Genomic DNA, 27,645 nt, shown 5'->3' with positions numbered 1-27,645 from the left:
CCCCGCAACGCCGTTTCCTGCCACAGCCTGATAAACATAAGAACATAAGAACATAAGAAAGTTTACAAACGAGAGGAGGCCATTCGGCCCATCTTGCTCGTTTGGTTGTTAGTAGCTTATTGATCCCAAAATCTCATCAAGCAGCTTCTTGAAGGATCCCAGGGTGTCAGCTTCAACAACATTACTGGGGAGTTGATTCCAGACCCTCACAATTCTCTGTGCAAAAAAGTGCCTCCTATTTTCTGTTCTGAATGCCCCTTTGTCTAAACTCCATTTGTGACCCCTGGTCCTTGTTTCTTTTTTCAGGCTGAAAAAGTCCCTTGCGTCGACACTGTCAATACCTTTTAGAATTTTGAATGCTTGAATTAGGTCGCTACATAGTTTTCTTTGTTCAAGACTGAACAGATTCAGTTCTTTTAGCCTGTCTGCATATGACATGCCTTTTAAACCCGGAATAATTCTGGTCACTCTTCTTTGCACCCTTTCTAGAGCAGCAATATCTTTTTTATAGCGAGGTGACCAGAACTGCACACAATATTCAAGATGTACTAGTGCATTGTACAGTTTTAACATTACTTCCCTTGATTTAAATTCAACAGTTTTCACAACGTATCCGAGCATCTTGTTAGCCTTTTTTATAGCTTCCCCACATTTGTCTAGATGAAGACATTTCTGAGTCAACAAAAACTCCTAGGTCTTTTTCATAGATTCCTTCTCCAATTTCAGTATCTCCCATATGATATTTATAATGTACATTTTTATTTCCTGCGTGCAGTACCTTACACTTTTCTCTATTAAATGTCATTTGCCATGTGTCTGCCCAGTTCTGAATCTTGTCTAGATCATTTTGAATGACCTTTGCTGCTGCAACAGTGTTTGCCACTCCTCCTACTTTTGTGTCGTCTGCAAATTTAACAAGTTTGCTTACTATACCAGAATCTAAATCATTAATGTAGATTAGGAATAGCAGAGGACCTAATACTGATCCCTGTGGTACACCGCTGGTTACCACACTCCATTCTGAGGTTTTTCCTCTAATCAGTACTTTCTGTTTTCTACATGTTAACCACTCCCTAATCCATGTACATGCGTTTCCTTGAATCCCAACTGTGTTCAGTTTGAGAATTAATCTTTTGTGCGGGACTTTGTCAAAAGCTTTCTGGAAATCTAAATAAACCATGTCATATGCTTTGCAATTATCCATTATCGATGTTGCATCCTCAAAAAAATCAAGCAAGTTAGTTAGACACGATCTCCCTTTCCTAAAACCATGTTGACTGTCTCCCAGGACCCTGTTACCATATAGGTAATTTTCCATTTTGGATCTTATTATAGTTTCCATAAGTTTGCATATAATAGAAGTCAGGCTTACTGGTCTGTAGTTACCTGGTTCAGTTTTGTTTCCCTTTTTGTGGATCGGTATTACGTTTGCAATTTTCCAGTCTGTCGGTACCACCCCTGTGTCAAGAGACTGCTGCATGATCTTGGTTAGCGGTTTGTAAATTACTTCTTTCATTTCTTTGAGTACTACTGGGAGGATCTCATCCGGCCCAGGGGATTTGTTTATTTTAAGAGCTCCTAGTCCCTTTAACACTTCTGCCTCAGTTATGCTAAAGTTATTTAAAACTGGATAGGAACTGGATGACATGTGGGGCATGTTGTCAGTATCTTCCTTTGTAAAAACTTGTGAAAAGTAATCATTTAATATATTTGCTATTTTTTTTTCTTCATCTACGATTTTGCCATTTGTATCTCTTAAACATTTAATCTCCTCTTTGAATGTTCTCTTGCTGTTGTAATATTGGAAAAACATTTTGGAATTGGTTTTAGCTCCCTTAGCAATGTTCATTTCTATTTCTCTCTTGGCCTTTCTAACTTCCTTTTTGACTTGCGTTTGCAGTTCTGTGTACTCTTTCTGCGTACTTTCTTTTTGGTCCTTTTTTAATGCTCTGTAAAGTGCCTTTTTTCGCTGAATATTTTTTTTAATTGATCTATTAAACCATTTTGGCAATTTAGTTTTACATTTAGATTTGTCTACTTTAGGGATATAATTGTTTTGCGCCTCTAGTACTACATTTTTGAAGAACAACCATCCTTCTTCTGTGGGTGTTTTCTCTATTTTACTCCAATCTACTTCTGTTAGTCTCTGTTTCATACCTTCATAGTTTGCTTTTCTAAAATTGTAAACCTTAGCTTTAGTCATTACTTTTGGGGATTTAAAAAACACTTCAAATGAGACCATGTTGTGGTCTGAGTTTGCCAGTGGTTCTCTGACCTCTGTTTTAGTTATTCTATCTTCGTTATTTGAAAAGACTAAATCAAGGCATGCCTCCCCTCTAGTCGGTGCCTTGACAAATTGTGTTAGGAAGCAGTCATTTGTCATTTCCACCATTTCTATTTCATCCTTCGCGCTACCCACCGGGTTTTCCCATTTTATTTGGGGGAAGTTGAAATCCCCCATTAGTATGGCTTCTCCTTTGCTACACGCATTTCTAATGTCATTGTATAACAGATTATTTTGCTCACCGTCTGAATCTGGCGGTCTATAGCATGCTCCTATTATTATGCCCTTTGAATTTTTGTCCGTTATTCTGACCCATATTGATTCGGTTTTATTTTCTTTGTCCAGGTTTAACACCTGGGCTTCAAGACTGTTTCTTATGTATAGCGCTACCCCTCCTCCTCTTCTGTCCTGCCTGTCTTTCCTATACCCACAAATATTATATTCGTCCCCATCACTCTCAGACAACCACGTTTCTGTAACACCTATCACATCATAGTTACCTGTTAGTGCAGTAGCTTCAAGTTCTAGAATTTTGTTTCTGATACTTCTAGCATTTAGATAAATACATTTAATGGTTGTCTTACCTGAGTTGTTGTTCTTGTTTTGATGCAGTCTCCCTTCTGTTTTTTTGTTGATTTCTCCCCCCTTCCTTTCTAGTTTAAATGCTTCTGAACCTGCTCGAGGATCTTTTCTCCAAGTAGACTGGTTCCCTTGTTATTTAAATGCAGTCCATCCCGTCTATACAGATAGTCCTCGTTGTAGAATGTGGTCCAATGATCAAGATAGGTGAAGCCTTCCTGTGTGCACCACGTCTTCAGCCATGCGTTTTGATTAATTATTTCCAGCTGTCCATATGGTCCTTTGCAAGGTGCCGGTAGTATACCAGAAAATACCACAGTTTCGGTTTTCTCTTTTAATTTCCTTCCTAGCTCTCTGAATTTGTTTTGCAGGGATTTTGGTCTGTCTCTTCCAATGTTGTTTGTACCGATGTGGACGACTACTACCGGGTCGTCTCCTGTTCGTTCTAGGAGCCTGTCCACGTTCTCAGTGATGTGCTTGACCGAGGCTCCCGGAAGGCAGCACACTGTTGTAGTAAGGGGGTCCAAACTGCGAATTGAACTTGCTGTGTTTCTCAATATGGAGTCCCCAACAATCATGACCTCCCTTCTTTTTGCTGTCTGGTCACCACTGGCAATGGGATCCTGGATGTTGTTCCTTTCATTCTCTTGTTGTTCGTTCTGCTCATCAAAATTCTGAAGTGACTCAAATCTGTTGGTTGTTTTGATTTTTGGTGGTTGTGTTTCTGCCTACCTGAACCCAGCTGTTCTGACCTTCTATCTCCCTGGTGGCTTTCAGTCTGTTAGGGGTGATGCAGACTTCCATGAATTGTGGGTGTGCCAGTTCCTCAAGATCCTGTTGCTGTCTCACTTCTTCCAGCTCCATTTCTAGCATACTTACTAGTTTATGCAAATCCTGGATCGCGCTGCACTTTACGCACACTTGGTTTAGCTCCGCTGGGTTTTCTCGGATTTCCCACATCAAGCAGGTGTCACAGATTACTGGCTTGAAGACCATGTCAAGGTTTTTTTTTTTTTTTTAATTTAGTTTCTTCTGCAGCCGTCAACCTGCTTTCAAACTGCTTCTAAACTGCTCTGTACTTTTCCACGCCTGTACTTCTCCCACTCGCTGTCGCTGGGAAGACTGACTCGTTTAACTGCATTGTTCTGCTGTGTTGTTGGCTCCTCCCCTCGCCCGTGTCTCAGAACGGCGCTGAATTTGAATCGGCTGCTCCGAGTTTCAGCTTGTTTGTTATCAGAAAAACTGCTGCTGCCGTGTTTCCCCGATGTCCTCTGTTTTCTGATGAAAGCAATTAAAGATGTAATTGCATGTGACAGGCTGGCTTTGTGGTGACGTCACCAGACCAGGAAGCTGACACTGGCACACAAGAATGAAGCGCTGGTGTTTCATTCAACAAAAATAAATTAAAAAGATATACAAAAAAACACTGCTCACAGAACAAAATAAAAGTTTAAACAAAAAAAATCTCGTAGACATAATACCTCTACCCACAACAAGTACCACGCTGGTCCTTCTAGCACGCGTCGTAATTGTATTTTCTAGCTTTACATCTCTCTTGCTCTCTCAGATCCTTTTCTCTGAACACCCACCCCATTGTGAGCAGCTGCTGTGCTTTTATACACATGACCATCTCCGAATGATCAAGAAATGAATCAATCTGGAGACGGCCACATTCTGCACGTGTTTAGAGGGATGGGGCTTTAACCCCATTCCCGCTGCCGAACAATAACAAAACATCACCTGTTCTTAAATACCAAACCATACATTTAAATGTAGCAAATCATAGCAATACAATCCCAAAATAATACATTTTTAGAAAGCTCTGCCCCATTATTTACATGCAGGGCTCTCCTGCCCTGCTACACCTGGGTTCTTTGTTGAGCTAGGATCAGTTCTGAAGTGTACATCTTAGTTTCTTATAGTTTTATCTCAGAATTTATGATTCAGTGTTTTGGAATTTTTGGAAGCCTTTTGTAAACTGTATATTAACGCCAGTCTCCTCAGTGTAAATGCTTTCAGTACCAAAGATGGCAGGTGTTATCGAGAAAAGATTGAACAAGCAGCTGAGACAGTCTGACAGGTGGACGTTTAAGCAGGAAATGTGTATGTAATGCTGGAGCAGGTATTCATGTAGTCCAGGCCAAGTAACACAGTTAATCTACAAACATTGTTTTTCTGCATTTCTTCCAGAATCAGTGAGTCATCTGGAAGATGGAGCGAGGCAGCAAGCTTTGCTACGCAGACCACTGGCTCGGACTAGAGAATATCTCTCAAGTAAGAATCTGTTGCCACCGCTCAGCCTTTTCTGTGGACTGACAGACAGCTCCAGCATCCAATGCTGTCTCTCACCTTCCACCGCCCTTTCCCTTTGACCTCCAGTGACCCTTCCTCAGTGATGTCACTGCTCTTGTTTTTAGGTTGCGCTCAGAGCTGTCATGCTTGGTGTTCCATTTCCCTATCATCTCAATGCATCTGTCTTGGTCACAGTCAAACCTTCTTAAAGTCAAACGCAGTTATCAGTTATATAACTGATTTCCATCCCAGTTAATATCACTTTAGAAAACAAAAGTGCTTACACGATTAAAGATGTAAAGATGCACAATATGAACTGAACCAGCTTAGAGAACCAGACGAGCTTAGAAGAGCTGAATGGCCTTCTCTCGTTAGTACATTTTCTTGTGTTCTTATGTTCTATACTTTGTGGTGCTATGGATTAATTGTATCTTCAGAAATAAATAGTAAAATCCAAATATATATTTTAGCTGTTTGAGCTATCATTTTCCTTAAAAACTAGAGCATGTCTGAAATATGTCTCTGGTCGATCTTGGTCTCAGAGGAGGGAGGGAAACCTTGCAGACCCCAGTGCTTTGGGGAGTAGACTTGACCTCTGTGACTCCTCAAGCAGTCTGTCTGAGTCCCTGTTGGCTGTTTCTGTCTCTGTCTCTGAGTACTTTACAAGGTGCTACATGCAAACCCCCACACACACTGACTCACACTCTCACACAAAGAGCTTTCAAATGACGTGCTCAGGATACTTGGCTGTTTTTTAAAATATAATTGCACAAATAGGCATACATGCTGCTTTTTGAGAAAATCCATTAGTTTCATATATAAACCCATGGGCCTATGTTGGATTACAAGTAACCCCCAAATCTGAGATCAGTTGAAACGCTAGGCTTAAGGGCTTAGATGTTTTTATGTCTCTACATAAGGATGTTCAGTTGTGGTAGTACCAATGATAAAGACCACATTAAAGCATTGTAAATAAATTTGTGATAGTGCTTTTTTCTTTCAATTCTACTGTTTTCCAAAATATCCCCATACACAAGACCTATCCATTTTTAGACATCATTGGCATGAAACTTTGTATTTGTTTGCATTCGTAATGCTTTCCTTCTGCAGTCTTTGTAAACTAATTTCTGTTTGCAAATCAAAATGTAATATTTTTCACGAAGCACTCACTTTACAAGTTTGGATCCAAAGTGAATCCTTATTTCCAAATACCCACAGTTGATGAATACTTTTGTTTCATAAATTCAAGTGCATATTTTTGCTTCCTGGCATGCATTTTGAATGGCTAAACAAGCATGTGAATCCACTTTGAATTCAAAATCGATCCCACTGGTACCACCAATGCCAACTCCAACATCCAATGGAAGACCTCTTTGCCCCACTTTGAGAGTGAGGCATGTCTAAACACTGAAGCTTTAGACCCAGTGTGTTGTTACCAGGGTTACCAATGGAGGGTAGAAATATGTGTGTTAGTGTGGGGGGAAGGAGGCACAGTGCAATAGAAAGACATGCTGGTGGCAGGTTTATATCACAGCTTTAAAAGGGGAGGCTTATTCCGACACAAGAGGTTGGCGGTTAAGTTGTGTGGAAGTAATGGGTTTGCAGTCGATAGACCAAAAAATACGCTCACATGATCTGGAAATATTTAAATAAAAGTACTATTGAAAAGGCTTTTATTGCAGAGTGATTTAGGAATAAAGGTCAACTACTGTTAAAGAAGACTACAACCGTGCAGAATAATTTAATCAATATCAAACGATTTCAGTTGTCAAGCAGTCTAAAATGCCAGTATATTTTATTCTGTCAGCAAAGGCCTTTTGTTCCACTAGTCTACCATGACAGAATGCTGGTGACAGGCCCCATCGCTTCAGCCTTGAAAAAATATGGGTTAGAGGAGATTTAATTGAAGTTTCTAAAGCCATAAATGCTGTATAGATAACCCAAGTCAATATTTCAAACTTAACAGAGAGTAGGACAAGAGGGCACAAAGCAAAAGTTCAAAACAAGAAGTTAATAAATCCATAAAATAGTTTACCGGATGAAGTACATTCTGGCTTATGAAACTAGCGTTGCCTACACAAAGAGTACACATACTCTCGCAAAAGATTATATAGATCAATTAATAGTCAGTCTGTGTTTTGAGGGAATTGTTTGTTAAAAAAAAATCTGTAAAGGTCTTGTTCCCCTACTGTTCTGAAGCTGTATACGAATTTTATGAATAACAAGTTGCTTTTTATAAAAACAAACAGTATGTGCTTGGGTCCCTGAGTGTCTCCCCTGGTAAAAGTATGCCTACATGGTGTGCAGGGTGAGTCATACAGTCAGGGGAGCGCAGGTTCACGTCCTGGCTATGCAAAGTCACAGGTCTTCACTGGTGCACCTGTGGGTTAGGGAGGCAAAACCGGCAGGGACTGTTTCTCCTCATCGTGCTACAGCTAACTCTACTGGCCAGGAGCCTGATGAGCTCAAGCAGACACCTGCAGGGCTGGCTTTTGTCACCCAGAGGCCAGTAGCTTACTGAGTTCTTAGGTGTAAAGAGGCAATTGGCTTGGTTGTGGGACTGGAGCATGCCCACTGGCATTCACTTCACTTGAGCTGTGTGGGAATTGCTGCAGGAACATCACACACATAGCTAGATTCCATCAAATGAGCTAATCAGCCTCTTCTCCAGGTCAATGTTTCACATTCTGATGCAAGCTCAGTATTTAGGGGGTTAGCATGTCTGTATAATTCTTTCTAGAGGGAAATAAGACTCACAGCAGAGCAGCTGCAATAATGACATTCTTTATCATTAACTTAATTACATTTGCTTGAACTCGTAACCCCTGTGGTTTTTCTAATTAAGCTCAGGTGAGACTAATTAACTCCCAGAAAAACTTGGCACGGCCTGGTCTGCTCTTGTCGAATCAGAATTTTGAGTTTCCTTCTATTTTTGTTGCAGGCTGTTTGAACTGCAGTCAAATCACTGAGCTGACCAATAAACTGAACTTGCTGGAAGACAAGGTAACCAGAATCATTCTTAAAGGAATGCATTTGCAAAGCAAAATAAAGCATTGCCCATTTTTATCGTTATGTGTAAAGCATACAAAAAAAATAAAAATAAAGACTTTTGAATGCTAGAACTTTATTGCGGTATGAAGACCTGTTTGCCTTTTTGTTCCTGTTTTGTAGGTCCTGTTTCTCTCCACCGCCCCCGCCACCCCGCATGGAAACCTGCTGGGGGCACTACCTGCGCAGGGAGTCCCTGGGATCCAGGGGCCAACAGGTACAGCAGCTCTTTATTTGGGGTTCAGGTGACAGACTGACAGCAGATTTCATCTCTTGTGAGATGAAAATTCCCAGTCAACTGCTGCAGGGACTGTATCTCCCTTTTGGATGTTGGTTTCAGTATGGTTGGGTAAGAAAGCATGATATTAGGTGCTTGGTTGGCAGGTGCTTCCATATTCAACAGCGCAAATTCTTTGTTCATCTTATCTAATTATGTGAGGATGTCTCAAACATTCTGGGGAACAGCCCTGTTCACAGTAATGTGGCAGATTTTTTGTCCAAGTTTGGTTCGTCTTGATTTTTTTAATTGATTTTTTATATTGTATTGTATTGACTGCCAAACTCCTTTCACTTGTGCTCTACTGTAAGATAGATTTGAATCCAAGCTGGTTTGTGGGTCATCCCAAGTCATTGATACACGACTAATGGCAACAAAAGTTTACCAATCACTTCTGGAGGACTGAAGATCAATGGCGACCTCTGTTTTCACTGTCCAGCCAATCCCGTCTTTCCATCAAGTCTCCGTCTGGCCGCATTGTGGAGCCTGACCAGTAGGGGTCACTGAAACACAGTGAAAACATGAATGCACACAACTTGCCAGTGGTCTGATACTGATGACATATCCATTGTAATCCATTACATTTTCAATAGCCCAGATGCAACAGACAGAATGTTGAGTTTCTCATCTCAAGCCGCCACACATTAGCACCTTTCCATATCCTCCCTGCCCCTAGACCAGTTGTTTGGCAGGGACGGCCTGGAGAGGTTTTCATAAAGAGCTGCTTCTCAACGTGAAAGCTTTCCCCTCCAGGTCTGTTTTCTGTTTTCTCAAAACACTGGCCAAAAAGAAAGTATGAAACCAAGGAAGCATCCAGAGGAACAGCATTAAGAGAAGTTATTAACAAAGCAAATCATCCAGAACTTCATTCATAAAATACTGAGATGAAACTTTCATAAACTCAACAAGCAGCTGAAACGTTCGGCTAATAGCTTTATAGAAGGACTGTACTGTGTAGTTTTGGTACATATGTTTTGTAACATACTGCTGTCCCCTACAGGTGAGATGAAGTAATGGGCTCTGAGCTTGTAAAGAAAGCACTTGTCTCAGACTTCCTTGTTACAGCTCCTTATTAAACTCTCAGTGCTGCTCAAGTTAGCAATACTAAAAGGAACTTAATGCATTCAACTGGCCTTTTTTCACTTGAAGACATTGAAAAAGACTCCTAGCTGAAACGTTTTGAGTTTCTTTAAGTTTCTTTTAGTATTTCTAACCCAAATAAATGATTTTAACGAGCATCTCACCATAGCCTTGCTACTTCTCCATTTGCTATGAATGGTGAACTGGGGGGAATACATTTACTGCCAATTAATCACTTGTTTACTAAATAGATAATTGTCTCATATTCAAATGACTTTTTTTCTTTGGTTCAATCAGTGTTTTGAAGGGTGACTACTGTATATTCAGACACTGCGGACACAGGCAGAGGCCCCCAGTCTCCAGTGCTGTCAGGCTTTGCACAGGCTTAGATAGCTTCCAATGTTGTCAGCTCCTTTACCTTTCAGACCGTTGCAACAATGGCCGCAACCACCTATGAGGACACTGAGGTCGTATCCTTGGTTGTTTTTTGCATCATCGATGCTGATGCTCATGTAAATATTCTGGTAAAGTACAAAAGACTACTTCAATTTCTCTGTTGATTTGCCGTTTAACAGATTTGGAGGTTGAATAGTAAATACCAAACAGTCATAGAAATACTGCCAGCTATAGCTTGAAGCCTAAGTTTGACCTCGGTAGAATGGCAGCTCTGGTTATGGCCCTGCTTGGAACGCTTAGTAAAGATTACCGTGGAAACGGCTGGCCCGAGTGCCAGGGATTCTGCTTTTGTCTTCTACGAGATCAACAGCTTTATCTTGACAACCTTCAGGGAGGAAGTTTGTCATGTCGGACTGAAGGAGTCTCCAGGAAACAGCTAGTGTCTTCCTGAGGAACAGTTACTATGCCGACGCAGAACATTCTATTATTATTGATGGGCAGATTTACATTTTCCAGTATTTTGTCCAATGCAGTGCACTTTACTTCTCACACGTTGTTGGCTTATAGCAACCTCTGCCATATTGTGTTGCTTGTAATCAGTCCTGTTGGTCAAATATTATATTGTAATTATTTTTCTCTATATGTTAAGATTTATGTTTTGTTTACAACAATTGAACAATGATACACGCCCACAGAAATCACTTTTTTGATTCATAAAGCATTCATTTTGCAGTAATTTTTTTTACTTAATTGATTTTTCATTAGATTGTTTTTCAGTGTTTATCTTTTGCTTTATAAATGCATTCAAGTGAATTTACATTTGTTGTTTCCCTCCGTTCTGAATGTCGTTAGTTCCCGCTTGGCATGTCTGTGCAATCCAGCTTGAACACATGAAAGAAAGTCATTTTGAAAATCGTTTTTGGAATTTCAGCTGTGGGTAACAGTGTCTAATTAAAATTGTTTCTATGTTTCTAAACAAATTTTTTTGTATTAAAGGTCCTCAGGGAGAAAAAGGCCAGGATGGACGTCTTGGGAGAGATGGTATGTAGATCTTGAACTGGTTCTCATACTGGGAATCTTGTACTGGATCCTGTAGCTCCAGAAACTGAAACTCAAAATGAGGCACTGGGCACAGCAGTGTAATATCAATCCACAAGGAACTACAGAGTAGAAATGTTAGCCAGTTTATTTTATGCTGCTTTTCTGTTCCCACAATACACCATGCATTTAATCAGAGTACCAACACTGGTGCAGGAGGGAGCGTGATCTGTATACACTGCAATACCTATAAGAAAAATTCTCCTTCCCCTGGTGAATGCTTCTGATTAAAAGTATTCCCCAGATGATTAAAAATATAGCTCTGTACAGACAGCACAGGATACAGCAAAGGTAAAGTAAGATGGCTTTGAAACTTAACTGGATACAGTTTGTTAAATAGCTTTAAAAAAAATCCCAGCATGCCACTTTAAAAAATATATAATGGGGAAAAAACCTTTCCCAGATGCAGTATATAATTTGATTAAGGTACGGTACAGCATAATAAAAAACATGACAAACCTTGGTAAACTGTGGTAAATGCATAGTGGAAACACTGTAGTGAAACTTTTAGGTTAAAACTATTCACATGGAAAAATATCTTAATGCATATGGAATATGTATGGTGTTAAAGAACCCCTTTGTGTAAATAGTTCTCTAGCAAACTAAAGAGACTGAGGACCATAGTGGACCATGTCTAAACACTGTGGGGTGGTTTTCTAGCATTGTGTATTTGCTGTTACATATATTCCCCATCCCTCTAATCTGCAATAGAGTAGCAAGCATTGAGGGTCTGTTGCTTATTACGTGCACAGATCATATGACTCCCATGATGTGCCGGTTTCAGGCCAAGTACTATAATGACTGCAAAGAACAAAGTTCAATTAACATTATTTTTAAAAATAATGCAGAATGAATTTGGATTGATTGCTACAAAACCATGGCAATGTGTTATTCAGGGGATGGACAACAAATTAAAAGCACCTGCCGTTTGTAGCACACACTTGCGAAAAGGACATCAAGCTGCATCTCCCTGTTTTAAGTCACACATCTTACAGTTGTACCCCATGTGTCTGCTCTTGACAAGCTTTCCCCCGATGTTTCTGTATTTTGAAAAGGCAATTCTTGCTGTGCCATTTGAAAAGCATGCTATAGTTTTTTGTGTTGTTAAATGTTTCAGCCAGTGCCTTCATCAGTGTAATTAAGACTTTGCTTAGGTATATATTTTAAACCTAGTCCGGATAATGCTACAGCTGTTTTTTAAAACATTTTACATACCAGGGAATCTAGCTGGGGTTGCTTCAACAACCACTTATTAATTGGGGTTGGCGATTGATGTTATGCAGGGTGATTCCCAATGGCTGTATAAAAAAAACCAAAAAAACAATCTAAGTGTTGCTATTGTCACAGGTTGGCCAAATCAATCCCTGTAACTACAAAATTTCACTGATGAAGACATCTGTCAACTTGACTTTATTCTCTACAAATGAAAGTGGCACCGTGAAGACTGAGAAGTAGTTACTTGTTTGAAACAGCCTCAATGTTCAGCCCCTGCTGAGCGGTTCTTTGAAGCCCGCTGCACCTCAGTATTGCTTTCCTCCTTGCAGGGCTTCCAGGTTCCAGAGGGCCACCGGGCCACAGCGGACCCAAAGGAGAGACAGGGTTGCGGGGGCCCATAGGGGCCCCGGGGTCAAGAGGGTTGAGTGGACCAGCAGGTCAGAGACACTTTCCAGACTTAAGTTTAAAGAAATCGTAACCTATTTGTAGCCCAGCTTTTTAAAAGGTCTTTGATAGTGTTCAGAATGTGGCTTTACTGTCCCAGCCAGGCCCAGCGTGAGGAGGGGGCCTGTGGGAATTAGCAGGCCTGCTCCTCAGGCTGCTGTGCTCTGATAAGCTCCAGGAATAATCAGCTTGTTGCACAGGGAGTGTGAACTTGTGAATTCCTGCAGCTCACTGAAACAGCTTGTTTATCTTCATTAAAGCATCCAGGACCAGGCAGTGGAAAGGCTGCACATTAACACTGTAACGAGGCTTTAGAAAGTTCCACACTAACGATCTGGCTTAAATCTGCTGCTGTGTGTGTGTTATTATTATTATTATTATTATTATTTATTATTATTATTATATATTATTATTAAGCAATTAACTAATGGTTTTTAAATATGCTGTTATTTTAGTGGTAATTCAAATGTAATTATGTATGAATTGACACACGATTTCCAAGTTGAATCCATGTCAAATTCATATGAAATCCAATCAGAGAATGGATATGAAATATTAGAGTTATCTTAACTATTCTCTTTCTGTGTCAGTCACCCTGATGACTTTTTTAAACTCTCCCCATGGCCTAAAAAAGGAGCTAAGTATAGCTGGTACACCAGGGTGTTACGATTATCTCCACCCAACCCCCCCAGCAACAAATCAGTAAGACATTCCGTCAAACAAATGTGGTGTTTCTGAAATCCTGGATTGCATTGGCAACAGATATATAGCGGCTGCATTTCTAGAGAAGATATGTGTAGAAGATCTATTGAGGCCACAGCATGTGATGACCAACACAGAGAATGGAAAGGGTTCAGGGATTAAGATAACTGTGATATTTCAGTACTGAACCATGTTTTCCTTTGAGCACTGTAATGTTTTCATTTGTTTTTGCCCATTGTAATAGGTCAAAGTGTTAGGCTGGCTATTGTTAGGATATGGTTTTTCAGTTTATGGAAAATAAAATTGCTTTGGGAACACCCGTGCTGCTGATTACCTTGGAAATCCTTCCAGCTGCTTAAAATGATTCATGTCTTTAAAACAGTTTTAACAGTAAGTTAAAGAGCTCTGGGAAACCAACAAGCACAGTTCTTTCACTCTGCATTAGGGTTTGAGTTGAAAGCTGTTTCACGAAAGAAGTGTTTCCTCCCCAGCTTAGAGGGCTGGGAGAGGCAGGCATAGATATGGAGTGGTCAGAAGTAAGTTTACAACAGAAGACAAGAAGCACATTGTTACACAGAGAGTTATAAATGCATGGAATAGCTTACCAGGTGAAGTAGTAGGACCTAAAACACTGGCAACATTTAAAAATATACTTGATTCTGTCTTATTAAATTAGATCTCTAGATTCAGGGTGAATGGTTTGCTAACAAGGGACCAGCTTTGATGGGCCTTTACTCATTCCCCAACTTTTCTCATTAAATTTAATCACATCATAATCTGGTGGTTATGCTTATAAAATGAATTTCTTACATCTCCTTATTTTACTATTGCTGCTCCCCCTTACCTTTAGCTTATGGTTCTTGTCTTTGTTTATTAATTCAGTAGATGCAAGTAGTTCAGATACTACACTATAAACTGCTGCATACTGATACCTTGGCTGTCCCTTGATCTGATTACAGCTCGCCTATTGTAGTGAGTTGTAACGACAACACAGTCATTGATATTTCAGCGTGTTCCAAACTGAAGTTCAAATAATCGCCACTGTGTTGAAAAAAGTATTGCAGGAATATGTACAGGAAAGCAGAAAGCTAAGGAAAATGATGCGTGGTGTTTTAAACCCTATAGCCTGTTCAGTAAGGCTTTAACTTCAAATTCTGTCCCAAAAAAAGTGCCACTTAGATTTGAAAACACATGGTATTTGAAAATCATTATATACTGAGAAAAGATTCCCCAAAGCAGTTATTCTTAGGAGCTGCCACTTCCAGTGTCTAGCCTGAAGGGAGACAGTGATGGGAGGCTAGTTGCTGAAGCCCCCTTGCCCTTCCTTGCCAGCTGAGTAATGGCATCTGTTTCCTGAGCAAGGAAGTCCTCTCGCTGCCCCTATCAGCCCCTGTTGGCTGTAAATCACTGGGCTGGTATCCTCAGTGCAGCCTGGCTGAGTGAAAAAGGGGGACAGCATTCTTTCCATTTCCTGTCACTGGCTTCACAGGTGTGTAAGAGAGAGGGGAAATGTCTCAGAGATTGAGCTAAGACACAGTCAGGCTAGAACCACATTCAATTTCCTCCTTGCTGATTGGCCGTCGTAGTTTTAAGGCTGGGACCACTGGGTGGAATCTACATGCCGATTGGTTGCCTCTTCATCTAGTGGAATACTGTAAAAAGACCTGGTTTCCAGTTTTCCATTGAACAAAAGGAACCTGTGAATTCCAGCAGCTCACTAAATCAACTGGTTTATCTTCATTAGAGCATCCAGGACCAGGCAGTGGAAAAGCTGCACATTAAGACAGTAACAACGCTTTAGGAAGTGCCACACTAACGATTTGGCTTAAATCTGCTGCTGCATGAGCTGCTTTGCATTTCTAGTTTTCTGCCACAGATCACACAACGTGAATAGAAGTAAGAGCCAGTGACATCTACTGATCTGCCACTGGATTAGTTTTCCTGGCAACAGACTGCTATGCACCAGAGTGGTGCTGGTGCTTACTAATATAAAGACACCTGGCTGATCTATAGTAGCATCTTACATATATCTTATAGTGTAACCTTCCACACGGGTGTCCTGACCTGTAGGTGTCTCCCACACAGGGCCTCAAGGACCCGCGGGACCCCAAGGTCTCAAGGGAGAGAGGGGTCTACCCGGGCCCCCCGGACCTCCAGGGCCGGCCGGACCAGCCAGCGCCAGGATCCCAGGATTGGATTACCCCCGCAACCACGGTGAGGCAAACTGACAAACAGGAGGAACGTAATAACCAGCACACCTAGCAAACTTTAACGACATGAGAATTTGAGTTCTATTACCTAGTTGTTTGGTTCTAGTTTTGTAAAATTAACAGGCATTTTACCTCTTTCAAAGAACAGGAGTTTCTAAAGACTGATGTAAACACTTTTAAGAATTCAAATAAATCTTACCTAATATGGAATATTACTGCTTTGACTGGAATGAGGAAGGCTGTTCAATCCCGGCATTTTCCAGACAAGCAAGGGTAAAGCCAGATAAAGGCAGAAAAAGTCAATTTTGGAGCAGTAGAACCCAGAACCACTCAGTGACTGTACACCATAAAATCAAAAGGGGAAATACTTTTGTACTGTATCCGTACTGTTTGTTTTATAATTCTTTCGATTCTTGGAACTCTAAGCACTCAATCATAAGCTGAAAGCGTTGTGTGCTTCAGGCAAGACAGCGCTACAGCCAGTCAGCACTAACTAAAGGCTGAGCTGTCAGGAGTTGACGGCTTCAGCACAGAGATTTAAATGCTGTTGTGTCAGCTGAGGCTGAAAGCTTGGCCGGGGGTTCTGTTCCAGACAAAAGGTAGCAGACGGGTAAAACGATTTGAGAGTTTACCAAAATTAGCTGTGGAGGCAGGAGGCTGGCTCTCCCTGTGGGCTTCGACTGTGGGTGGCATAGCCCTGTGCCAGTTAGACAAGCGCATTGCAACACACTCTGATGTTTTTATAGACTTGGTGTGAGGGGGAGGAGGAAGCTTCTATACTAGTGGTTTGCACCCCACCATAGCCTTATCTGGAAGCAAGGGTCTTTCCTTAGTGTAGACTGCCATCTGGTGGCAGCAAAGCAGAACAGCAAACAAAACTTTTTACTGCCATAATAACATTAGTGGTAGATAAGTGTGTTATTTTAATGTAGATATGTAGTCCTGTAATGGATTGTTTTGGCACAGGTAGAAACAAACCAGACAACCAGACTCTGAGATCCATGCTATTTCCAATTTGTTGGAGTTCAGACCCTAAATCCTCCTCCCTCTCTCTCCCCAGGTGAGACCGAAGACCCCCTGCTGTCCAACACCTTCCTTGATTCTCGAGGGGCCGACGTCCGAGGACCAGAGGGACCGCCCGGAGCGCAAGGTCCCACAGGTCAGTCAGTCTGTCTGCCTGTGTGTACAGCTAACCCCCCTTTTCTGTCACACTGCAGTTTATATATATATATATATATATATATATATATATATATATATATATATATATATATATATATATATATATATATACATACACACACACACACACACACACACACACACACACACAGTACCAGTCAAAAGTTTGAGTACACCTGCTTGAAACCAGGTTTTTCATGATTATCTATGCTTTTAACTGTATAAACTTGTCTATAAACACTCAATATTTCATTTTATGATACGTGTGTACTTATATAAGCTGATAATCATAAGTGAATTGCATTCAAAAATGTTATTTTTAAATGAAAATGTAAATTTTGTCAATTTCAATGAAATGGTCACCCAAAGCAAGGGGATTTCAGTCTGAAGCCCAAGTCAGTTAAAAGTCTGAAATGTGTATAACACAGTGTTAGAACACTGGCCTAAGTATAAAAGTGTCTTTGTTAGATGTTCTCTGAGTTAACTAGCATGTTACCTAATTAACTTTTTGTCACCAATTATTGTTAACTGGTGAGGGTCCATGATTACTATAAATATAGGTAGCATAGGCACAAGTTTGTCATTCCTGAATGTAAGGGAGCAGAAAATGGCAAAATATGCTCAGTTAAGCAAAGAAAAAAGACACTCTGTAATTACATCAACTATTCAGAGGAGATTGCGTGAAGCTGGCCTAACTGGAAGAATTGCTGCAAAGAAACCATTGTTAAGAGTGCAGAATAAGAGGAAGGGACTTGCCTGGGCCAAAAAACACAGAAACTGGACGTTTGAGGAGTGGAAGTCGGTCTTATGGACCAATGAGTCAAAATTTGAAATATTTGGGTCCAACCGCTGAGTATTTTCAAGACACAGAGAGGGTGAGCGCATGAGTTCTGCATGTGTGGTTCCCACTATCAAGCATGGAGGAGGCAGTGTCATGGTCTGGGGTTGCTTTGCTGGTGACAGAGTTGGTGATCTTTACCAAGTCCATGGCAAGCTCAACCAGCATGGCTAAGATAGCATACTTCAGAGGCATGCCATTCCATCAGGATTATGGTTAGTTGGGCAGTCCTTCATTCTTCAGCAAGATAATGACCCGAAACACACCTCAAACTTGTGCAAGAACTATCTGGCAAAGAAGGAAAGTGAAGGACAACTCAATCTAATGACCTGGCCGGCCCAGTCTCCAGACCTCAATCCCATAGAACTTGTATGGGACGAACTGGACAGAAGAGTCAAGCAAAACTATCCACAAGTGCCCTACATCTCTGGGAATTGCTGCAGAAGAGCTGGGAAGACATGTCGGGTGACTTCCTGCTGAAACTTGTTAACTGAATGCCTCGTGTTTGTGAGGCTAGTATTAAGGCAAAGGGTGGCTATTTTGAGGAATCCAAGATTTAGAGACATTGCTTTGATACTCCTTATGTTTTGTTTTGTATATTGTAACATGTGTTTTCATTTTCAAGTATTTACAGAAACGTATACGACGTAAAACATTGTCAAGTATGAAAATATATATATATATATATATATATATATATATATATATATATATATATATATATATATATATATATATACATACACACATACACACAAACATTTTCATATAATTGTATGCATTTCTTTTAGCATTAGTACCTACAGGATACCACTCTTGAGTGTTACAGGTGAAATACCTACAGCATCACAAGATAAAACAGGCTTATCAAATGGCACAATTTGTGATTGTGAGCTCAGAGTCAAATTGTAATGGCTTTAGTTCCTCTCACGCTACATCAGTATTGCAGTGTTCTACATTATGTCTGCTGGTATCACTGGCACAACATTAAAGATTACTAGTTTAGCTACACATTCCCAGTAGTCTCTTATGTGTCTTGTTATGGCTGTGTCTTAGTGTCTGAATCCCAGAGTAGACAATGCATGTAATTAATCTGGTCTCCTCTGTCCCTATTTTTTTTTCAGGACCTGCTGGCCCCCAGGGACCCGTGGGGCCTCCCGGATCACCAGGACTGAATGTGAGTGTAGGGGAGGAGGGTATGAGGGTACAGCAAGGGGGACTCCTGATAATTAAATGTCTGGACCCTGTCTGACCTCCACATAGTTTTCTTTGGGCAGGTCAGGGCTGTACTGTGCAGGCTGCTCTCTGTAACAGTGCTGCTGAGGGCTGTACTGTGCAGATTGTTCTCTCTGTAACCGTGTTGCTGAGGGCTGTACTGTGCAGGCTGCTCTCTCTGTAACCGTGCTGCTGAGGGCTGTACTGTGCAGGCTGCTCTCTGTAACCATGCTGCTGTGTTCTTGTTTAGGGGTTACCTGGATCAGCCGGACTCCCGGGGCCAGAGGGTCCGAAAGGAGAGAAAGGAGACCGAGTAAGTCTGTAAACCAGGGAGTGACTGTAGGGAGCCTGAGGATAAGACATGAGATTCCCATTGCAATACAGCGGAAGGCTTTTTTTAACTGAATCTGTATAGTGCAGGGGCCAGATAGAACTCGGAGTGAAAGCTGAAATGACAACAGCTGTTATGCAACTGTAAGAGAGATTCAGTTTGTGCCACTTAGAACATTACTAATTGAACGGAGACTCATTCAGAAAGGTTGTTTATTGCTGAAAACAATTGTATTGATTTAGATTTGTTTCTTTGACAAGCCTACAATTTGCACTTTAATCATCAAATGAATCAGCTGCTAAAGGAAGGGGTGGTGTTATAAAAGTGTATTCATGCTTGAAAGTGTAGTTAAAGTAAAGGGAACATTTCTGTGAGTCTGTTTGATTAATTATATTGGCTGACAAATATACACACATATTATATATATATATATAATATATATATATATATATATATATATATATATATATATATATATATAATATAATATTAAACCATCTTTTGATGGTATGTGAAGACATTGCATTAACTATATAATAACTTTTGAATTCCTAACTCCAACCCAAAAAACTACTCAGGTGAATAGAGGAGAAAACACAATTCTTTTGAACCTTTTTCTTATTTGAAGCTTATTTTTCAGAAGTAAATCCAGTGAAGACCGTCACTTTGTTGGTGTATATTCAGAAAAAAATGTTTACTTTTTATAGCAGGGTGAATAACACCCACATATCCTCAGATAACACACATATAGACACTGGTGTATCAAGGGTTCTCTAAGTCCAGTACACAATTTATTGCTTTCTGCATAATTTCCCTGAAATGTCTTTTCAAATCCTTAGGGCAGCACAGGGTATAAAGGAGAGAGGGGCTACCGAGGAGAGCCGGTAAGAACCTGCCTGTCTGTCTCTCATTTATTTCTATAATATTACATATATCAGTAAAAAATGTCTGGTATATACAGGGTTAAAAACTCCTGCTAGTCCTGCTGCCAGTCCTGGGTTTCAGAAACTCTCTTGTTCAGGTAGTTAGTAGGTAAATAGGTGATTGTTCATGCAGCTGTATGGGAAGGATAATGTTTAACAGGTGTTGCTCAACCTCCTGGCTACTGAATCATTTAAACATTATACTTAATTGATGGTAGAGTTTCTAACACTATCTACAATACATGTATGCATACATGCCCTCTGAAAGCTATCAGGACTTAAGAACCAGCCTAACAATCCAGAAATATAAGCTTAATACTTTCACTTTATTCATACACAAAAACATTTGTTGGCTTCATATTAGCGTGAATATCCTCTGCAGCGGTCAGTGGATACATGACCTTGTCAAGCGGTCATGGGCCTTTGCCTTTGGCTCGGGATGCCTAACTGTTGTCAGTTTAGCAGGTAAAGACCATTGCTTTGGACAGTAATGCTTATTTGGAACCCCTTTAATTAAAGTTACAGTATATCCCCAAATCCTATTGTCTGTCTCCCCAGGGTGCACAAGGTGAAAAGGGAGAACCAGGAGAGAAGGGTCTACCGGTAGGTGTCATTAAACTAGTGGCTTAGGAAACCACTGTCCCTGTACAGTATATTAGAAATGTGATGGCTGTATGACCAAAGTACATAGAGCTAACTAAATAGTTCCAGCAACTCTTACACACAAGGTGATTAGCAAGTAAGGTTACCACAGCAACGCTCCATATCATAGAAATACGTATTATGGTAGATGATTTTGTATTGGTATTTGTTTCAAGAAAGTATTGATTGCTTCTTGCAGATCTTTCAATGCCTTCTACACTACTTCAGGAGGTTACGTGAAGGAATGCAGCTGACATTGAAAACACGTCAGCCATAGAGAAAGCAACGATTGGATACTGAGGGTTCTTGTAAAGGAAATTTTTTAAAAGTTTCTCTAAATTTGAGGAATGTATATATATATATATATATATATATATATATATATATATATATATATATATATATATATATATATATATAGTTTAAAAATACTTCAAAAAGAGTAACTCACTATTGTGAATTGTTTTTCCTTTTACAAGCTCTCCCAGCAGGAACGTGCATATTTTCAATGTCGACTGCATTCCTTCATGACTGAAATATGTAATAAGTTCTGAAATAAATACCATTAAAAATGAAATACACATTTCCCATAATGTATGCATCTTTCACATTGGAAAATGGGAGAATTACCAAGCGATGGTAATATATATCAGGTAAGAATTAGTGGAATTATTTTGTTTGCAAAATGTACTTTAACTAACCTTATGTCTATATATCATATAGTTTTTATTTTGTTCAGATAAATCAAATTTGGCCCTGGCTTTACATATAATGTCATTCAAATGACTTTATCATCAAGCTATATAAGACAAGGATACACTATTTGAAACTGGAACCTAACTACAGTATAGCCAAGCTTTCAGAATGAAAACCATATAGAAATGTATGCTGTGTTTCAAAATACCAGTGACAGTATTTGTGTGTGATGGTTTTAATAATCAAATGTATTGCTGACCTATTTCCTGATGATGTTTTTAAATCTGTTATGCATTTTAATGTCTGGATTATTTACAGCTTGATAACAGAGCCAATTCCATTCGTGCTTGCTTCTGTTTATGGACCAGAATACAGTCAAACCCACTTAATACCACTATAGTATATAAAAGAAGTCAATGAGGACTCCTGATATAATCACTGTGGTTAGTATCCCACTCCTGTTAATTACATTTTCAGTGAATTGATTTCCACCCCACTTCATATCACTTTGGGAAGTAAAAGCATTAGAAGGCTAACATGTAAGAAAGTTACTGTACAGTGTTGAAATGTTCCAGATGTGAAGTATAATAGCACACTATTGCATACAATGGAATATACAGCTTTCTTATGTTGTTACATATCCATGTACAGTAGACTGTATATTGAAAATTATTTTTATTCATAGACACTATTGTAATTAATACATTACCTAGTGCTATATTTCGAGTTTCACAGCAAACAGGCAATGTGGTTGTCTCAATGCTTATTTTGCCAGGTTCTTGGGAATTCCTGATGAAGTCAACTCCACTTATCAGCATTTTCTGCTGAGTCCTGTTACAGTGATATTAAAAGGGTCTGACTGTATAAAATATTAAGCATGGTATGAATATTAGAATATTCAAACACTTCTTAAAATGGGCATGACAATAATGAAATTTCTTCCTGTAACAGAATTTATAAATGACATTAACAGAAATATATTATGCAAAGGAAAGCAATGCATACATGAATTCAACCAGAAACACCCTACTGTACAGAAGAGTGTTTCGCTGTGTTTTTACATTTATGCAAAATTAAATAGTAATCAGAAACTCATGTAAATTCTGAAAGAATATTTGAACACGAACAACCATGTTTGTTCCAGCACTAAAAAATATACAAATATATGCAGAATATGCTGTACACATTTACTTATGACTTTCTAGTGCATTTATCCTCCGTATTAGAAACTGGGGTTATTCTGGTATTACTGCTTCAAGAGCAACTTAGTACAGGTATTTAAAAAGCACTTATCTTTTTAGAACTCAGAAGTTTAAAGCTCTCCTGTGGCCATAATAGAGCTCTTTCACATGTCTGCTGTCAAAGTACAGCTCGTAACCCAGAGTGTAACCAGGGATGTGTTTCCCTAAAACACTCTGCCCCTAGATGCAAGAAAGGCTACATTTGTTCGATGTGGATGTTCTTACTGATATGTTTCTTCCACTGGGTTTGATGTGGATGCTTTAAACTTTAAACTACTGAGTTTTGAGTGCCCGCTGACAAAGTGAATCTACACAACAAGAAGATGGTAGTAGTTAAGATGGCTGTGATATTTCAGAGCAGGACCAAGTTGCTGTACGCAGCAGGTTTATTCTGTGGTTTTGCTGGTAGTCCAGTTTTTACTCATTGTCGTGTGCCTTTCTCTTCCTGTCCTGGTGGTGAGCTCTGCTGTTAAAATCCTGGAGCCGTTGTTGATTGTTGTCTTCTATTCCATCTGACCTGGCCCAAACCCATCTGTCTCTCCTTGTGAAGAACCGTCTCCATGGCTACCACTCACAGTTGCTTTTCAGGCCTTAGCATTTGGCATATACACACACATTTTGTTTGTATCTCACACAGCACCCTATACTATAGATTGTTTTTATAATATATAGGTAAATAAGAATTATGAAACTGTTAGCTACTTTTAATATGCCATCATATTCCATCTGGTACTTACTTTCTGATACAATAAAATCTGAGTCACATCAATATCAGGGTCTGTAGTGTAAAGTACCAGCTAGAGCGTATTGGTTTATTATACCAATGCTGTGATATCATTGGTATGTCAAAGTGTTACCACTGTGCTGCCATTCTCCTCATGGCAGCCTTGTCCCGTTGTAGCTGTGTTTGGTAGAGGACCATTTCCAATGAAGATCATTGGTTGATACTGCTTTAGACAGTATATGTCTTTGTAAGTGTGTCTATGTCAAGGGCTTAATTTCTCTTCCTGCTTTCTCCTGAGTGGAAGGGTGGGGGGAGGGAACTGATACAGCTCTGGAGATAGATGGCTATCCTCTGATATCCTATAATGCATTTCTGCATGTTACAATCACCCCAACGTGAGCTAACAGCACCACGATCCGGAAGCTGTGATAGGCTGTTCTGGAATCACAGCCTGTGCTCAATTTCTAACCTCGAACGCTGATCCTAACTCAAAAACAAAATGGGACAGGACCAGGTTTTTTTTCACATACCTAAAATCTTATCAACTCACATACTTCTTAATATATTTATGCTTCAACAAAAAGTTTTATCACATAGATAGGGTTGAAGATTTATGAAAGTTTAGGTAGGGAAAATTGATTTTAATGTCTTGTTGATTCATCAATGACATTAGTATAGGGCCCTATTAAATAAGAAAGACATTCTCATTACAGATTCTCTATCCCCTGTAAAACATTGTATCACAGAAGAGATCTAGCACACTGCAATACGACATTTCAATCTGCACCATGAAACCAGTCTGTAACACTCAACTTCATCTCGTTCCAATATCCAAACTGGGTATGCACCCGGTTCCATCTGAAGTCTACAATCCAATCTGCAGCCAGACACTAGATAAGTCAAAGATTACCTGTATGTATGTAGATATAAATTCCCAAACCTCCAGCATGTTCTGTGCATTGGACACTCATTAACTCACTTCCACTTTCAGTGTGAGTTGGAGATCGAGTTCTGCCAGCCAGCAACCCTAACTGGGGCTGGTGAAGTTGTTTTCTTGCAGTGTAAACCAGATGAAAAACATCAGGTTGAAACACAAATATATTAAGAAGTCTGAACAAATGTAAGGTGTAGTACTCAAGACCACGACAGTGCTAGAATTTAGTAATACTGGTTCCGCTCCCATTGTCTTGTAAGAGCTTGCTAACCCTGAAGCATGTGCTCCTCCCACCTCATAACTGTACCTTGTTTTCAGTAACCTATCAGTGTCTGTGTACTTGGAGAATGAAAAGTCCCAGGGATGCCTCCTTATTAACCTTTGACTTGATGGATGACTTTGCCAGGCTGTATGCCCCTTGCTATAAGACTTGCACATTCTCATTGTTGTTTAAGGATTGGAGAATGTTTTTCTTTTGTTTTTTTTTTTTAAGGGAATATATATTTCACAACATAAATACACCTTTTTATTCATCAGGGATGTGCAAATGACCTTTTTCAGTATACAGTCAAGGACTAAATGGTGGTCTTGAATTATAGATCGTTACAAATATGGCTATTATACCCATGCTGCCTGCATGTATCCAAAATGGCAAAATGGATAGAAAATAGTCATAACCCAAGTTTGTTTCCTAGTGCTAAACCTCTTTTGGGGAACGCAAACAAACTTTGCTGTCAAGTGTTTCTGATAAAGTAGAGAGCCCTGAAAGCTGTATTATAAAATCATGGAGCAAACAGAGACCTTATTTTGATGTAAAGTTCAATAAGTATGTTTAAAAAATGCTGCTGTATACTGAAAAGGGACGATGCATGTCTCTAAAATAAAGGGTTTATTGTTATAGGTATTCCCTGTAAAAACAGGTCAAGTGGCATCTCAGACATGCATTTTGTTATTATAAACTCGATCTCACGCCTGGTGATGGCCAAGGGCATTAAGCTGTGTTTCAGACTGCAATCTCCACCAGGTATGTGATTGGCCAATCAAATCCACCAATCAGCTAAGTCAAAAACAATCAAAGGACGCTGGGTGTTTTAGTTCTCAGTGGCAGCTCCAATGTTACATTATAGAGAACTACCCAATCTTTTTAATCTGCAGGTAGTGAAAATGAGTTTATATCTTTTGTCTCACAGAGGCAGCAAATAATCCCTTACATTCTGCTACTGTAAGTAATAATTTGGTAAACGTATTGCATCCAAAATACTGCAATAATAGTATTTGTAAGAGTTGGAGGTACAAAATGAACTACACTACCCTAGCGGGAGAAAAGGTAGTGTGGGGCTGCTCAGAATCACAGCTGCCTTTACTTTACATTCTCCATTTCTGGTGATGTTAAACAAGACTGAAGTCCATCAGAAAAAAATAAAACAATATTTTAATACTGAATGCATTTTTGTGGCCCTTGACCTAGGTATGGTATTTCTGCCTGTGTGGTATTTGATGCAGCTTGATGACGGAATGCAGAGAACTCAGCAGATGCAGGCTTGAGTATGTGATGTTGTGCATGCCACTGCTGCCTTCATCTCCCCCCTGCGTCCTCATGGAAAGGTGGGGGGGGGGAGAGGAGGGGCTAGCGGTCCGCTAACCCTCTAATTCCGGAGACGGAGGATTCCGGCTGGCTCTGGTTGTGCCGTATACCTTGACGGCTGTATCTATTTTCCGCAGGGGGACGGGATACACCAAATCCGAGAGGCGCTGAAGATTTTAGCTGAGAGGGTTTTAATCCTTGAGACTATGATTGGTATCCATGGTGAGTAGGGGAGGCTCCTGTTGAATGGGGCCTATAGGCGACAGCTCAGAACCTTTGGTCACTCAGGCCCTTTCACTGGAAAGCTCCCACTTACTGTTCTTATGAAAATACACCTACGCAAAAAACGGGTTTTGCGAGTCTAGATTCCGTTTTTTGCAAAAGGTGGCTTTTCTGCTGGTTTCATGCTGGGTTTAACTGGGATTTCTCCAGACCAGTGCTGGGTGTGCTCCTGGCTCAGGTAAGGGCGTCTCTTTCTCCCTTGCTCCCTCCCTGTCACTGTTTTCGATCTCCAATAGGCCTTTAGCTTGCAGATGTTCCAAGAATTGCAAGCTGATCTTGAGCTTCTGGCTCGGAGGGTGACATTACTGGAAGCCATCATCTGGCCAGGTAACCTGCGTGCTCTACAGCTCTACTTTCATTCAGTTCCATGTCTATGCAGGGGGACAGCGGCAACTCACAACAGTGCCTGGGACTCAAATGAGACAATCCTGTGAGATGGTTCACAGTTAAGATAATAACAGACTGAAACCACAGGTAGAATCAATAGGGAGTACAAAATGAAATAATTATGTCATCTACAACATTGTCATGTTATTTGGTTTCCAATTCAGGTTTTGTTAACTTTTTTTATTACCTCCTTGAAACTTACTTTTAAAACGTTTGTGCTCAGCATGGTTCATAAACATGATTCTACTTCGTCCTCACAAGGGCTTCTTGCATCATCAATGAGAGACTAAAGGTATGAGTGAGATTCAGGGAAACTTGAACTGGTGTTGAAGGTCTGTTTTGCCTTTAGTCTCCCATTGATGATGCAAACAGCACTTGTGGGGACTAACTGGAAGCATGTATTAATGGCCTTTAGAACAAATATTGCTATGAACCTTGCTGTTTCAAGAATGTAATAAAAATGAACATATTTGTGTAGCCTATTTATTTCTACCTTTGAGTGTATTCTTTCAGTCTAAAAGGTTTTTAATGGCAAGTCTTGATTAATTACATAATACATTTTTAAGTAACACTATTCAGATACAAGCATGAGTTTGCATGAGCACTGCTTATGAGTATTGTTTTAGTTAAATTTATTTTTCAAACAAAATATTAAATAATTATTTTCCATATACCCAGTATCATTACAATACCTTTGCAACTCCTGCACAATGGGAGTCTTAGCAGCTCTGTGGTCTTGTGCTACAGAATACCAGGCAGTGTTTACAAGAAATGCCATTCCTTTAAAGTGCTGTGTCTCTAAAACCTGTATCACAGTGATATATTCTCACTTCTCTTTTTTCACCGTTTTAGATTTTCTGGAAAGCATGACAACACTAAAAGTACTACTTAGCAACATCGGAATATTCACATTTAAATTAAGTTTGCATTCTGCTAAAGAGAAATAGTATAAAATGCAGCAATATATATATATATATATTATATATATATATATATATATATATATATATATATATATATATATAAATTAATTGTCTTTT

The 27,645-nt window shown here is 39.8% G+C and overlaps 1 protein-coding gene across 3 annotated transcripts in view; it reads left to right on the top strand.

Annotated features, from left to right (window-relative positions):
• LOC121297318 (EMI domain-containing protein 1-like) overlaps positions 1-27,645 on the top strand; it is an 83,337-nt gene that overhangs the window by 53,355 nt on the left and 2,337 nt on the right. The window contains exons 4-16 of one of the 3 annotated variants that reach the window (XM_041223569.1): positions 5,054-5,137; positions 8,097-8,158; positions 8,327-8,420; positions 10,953-10,997; positions 12,599-12,706; positions 15,501-15,629; positions 16,686-16,784; positions 18,770-18,822; positions 19,111-19,173; positions 20,031-20,075; positions 20,673-20,717; positions 26,455-26,545; positions 27,458-27,553. In XM_041223569.1, coding sequence (XP_041079503.1) covers positions 5,054-5,137; positions 8,097-8,158; positions 8,327-8,420; positions 10,953-10,997; positions 12,599-12,706; positions 15,501-15,629; positions 16,686-16,784; positions 18,770-18,822; positions 19,111-19,173; positions 20,031-20,075; positions 20,673-20,717; positions 26,455-26,545; positions 27,458-27,552 — 1,013 coding nt within the window. In that variant the 3' untranslated portion in view covers position 27,553. Of the gene's footprint in view, positions 1-5,053; positions 5,138-8,096; positions 8,159-8,326; positions 8,421-10,952; positions 10,998-12,598; positions 12,707-15,500; positions 15,630-16,685; positions 16,785-18,769; positions 18,823-19,110; positions 19,174-20,030; positions 20,076-20,672; positions 20,718-26,073; positions 26,159-26,454; positions 26,546-27,457; positions 27,554-27,645 lie in introns of those variants that run through there. The other 2 variants (XM_041223568.1, XM_041223567.1) reach the window with 2 other exon arrangements.

The sequence above is a fragment of the Polyodon spathula genome, chromosome 22, assembly GCF_017654505.1.
Source record: "Polyodon spathula isolate WHYD16114869_AA chromosome 22, ASM1765450v1, whole genome shotgun sequence".
In the NCBI taxonomy this organism is placed as follows: Eukaryota; Metazoa; Chordata; class Actinopteri; order Acipenseriformes; family Polyodontidae; genus Polyodon; species Polyodon spathula.
Note: the sequence above shows the minus strand (reverse complement) of the source record. Positions and strands in the feature narration are given on the sequence as shown.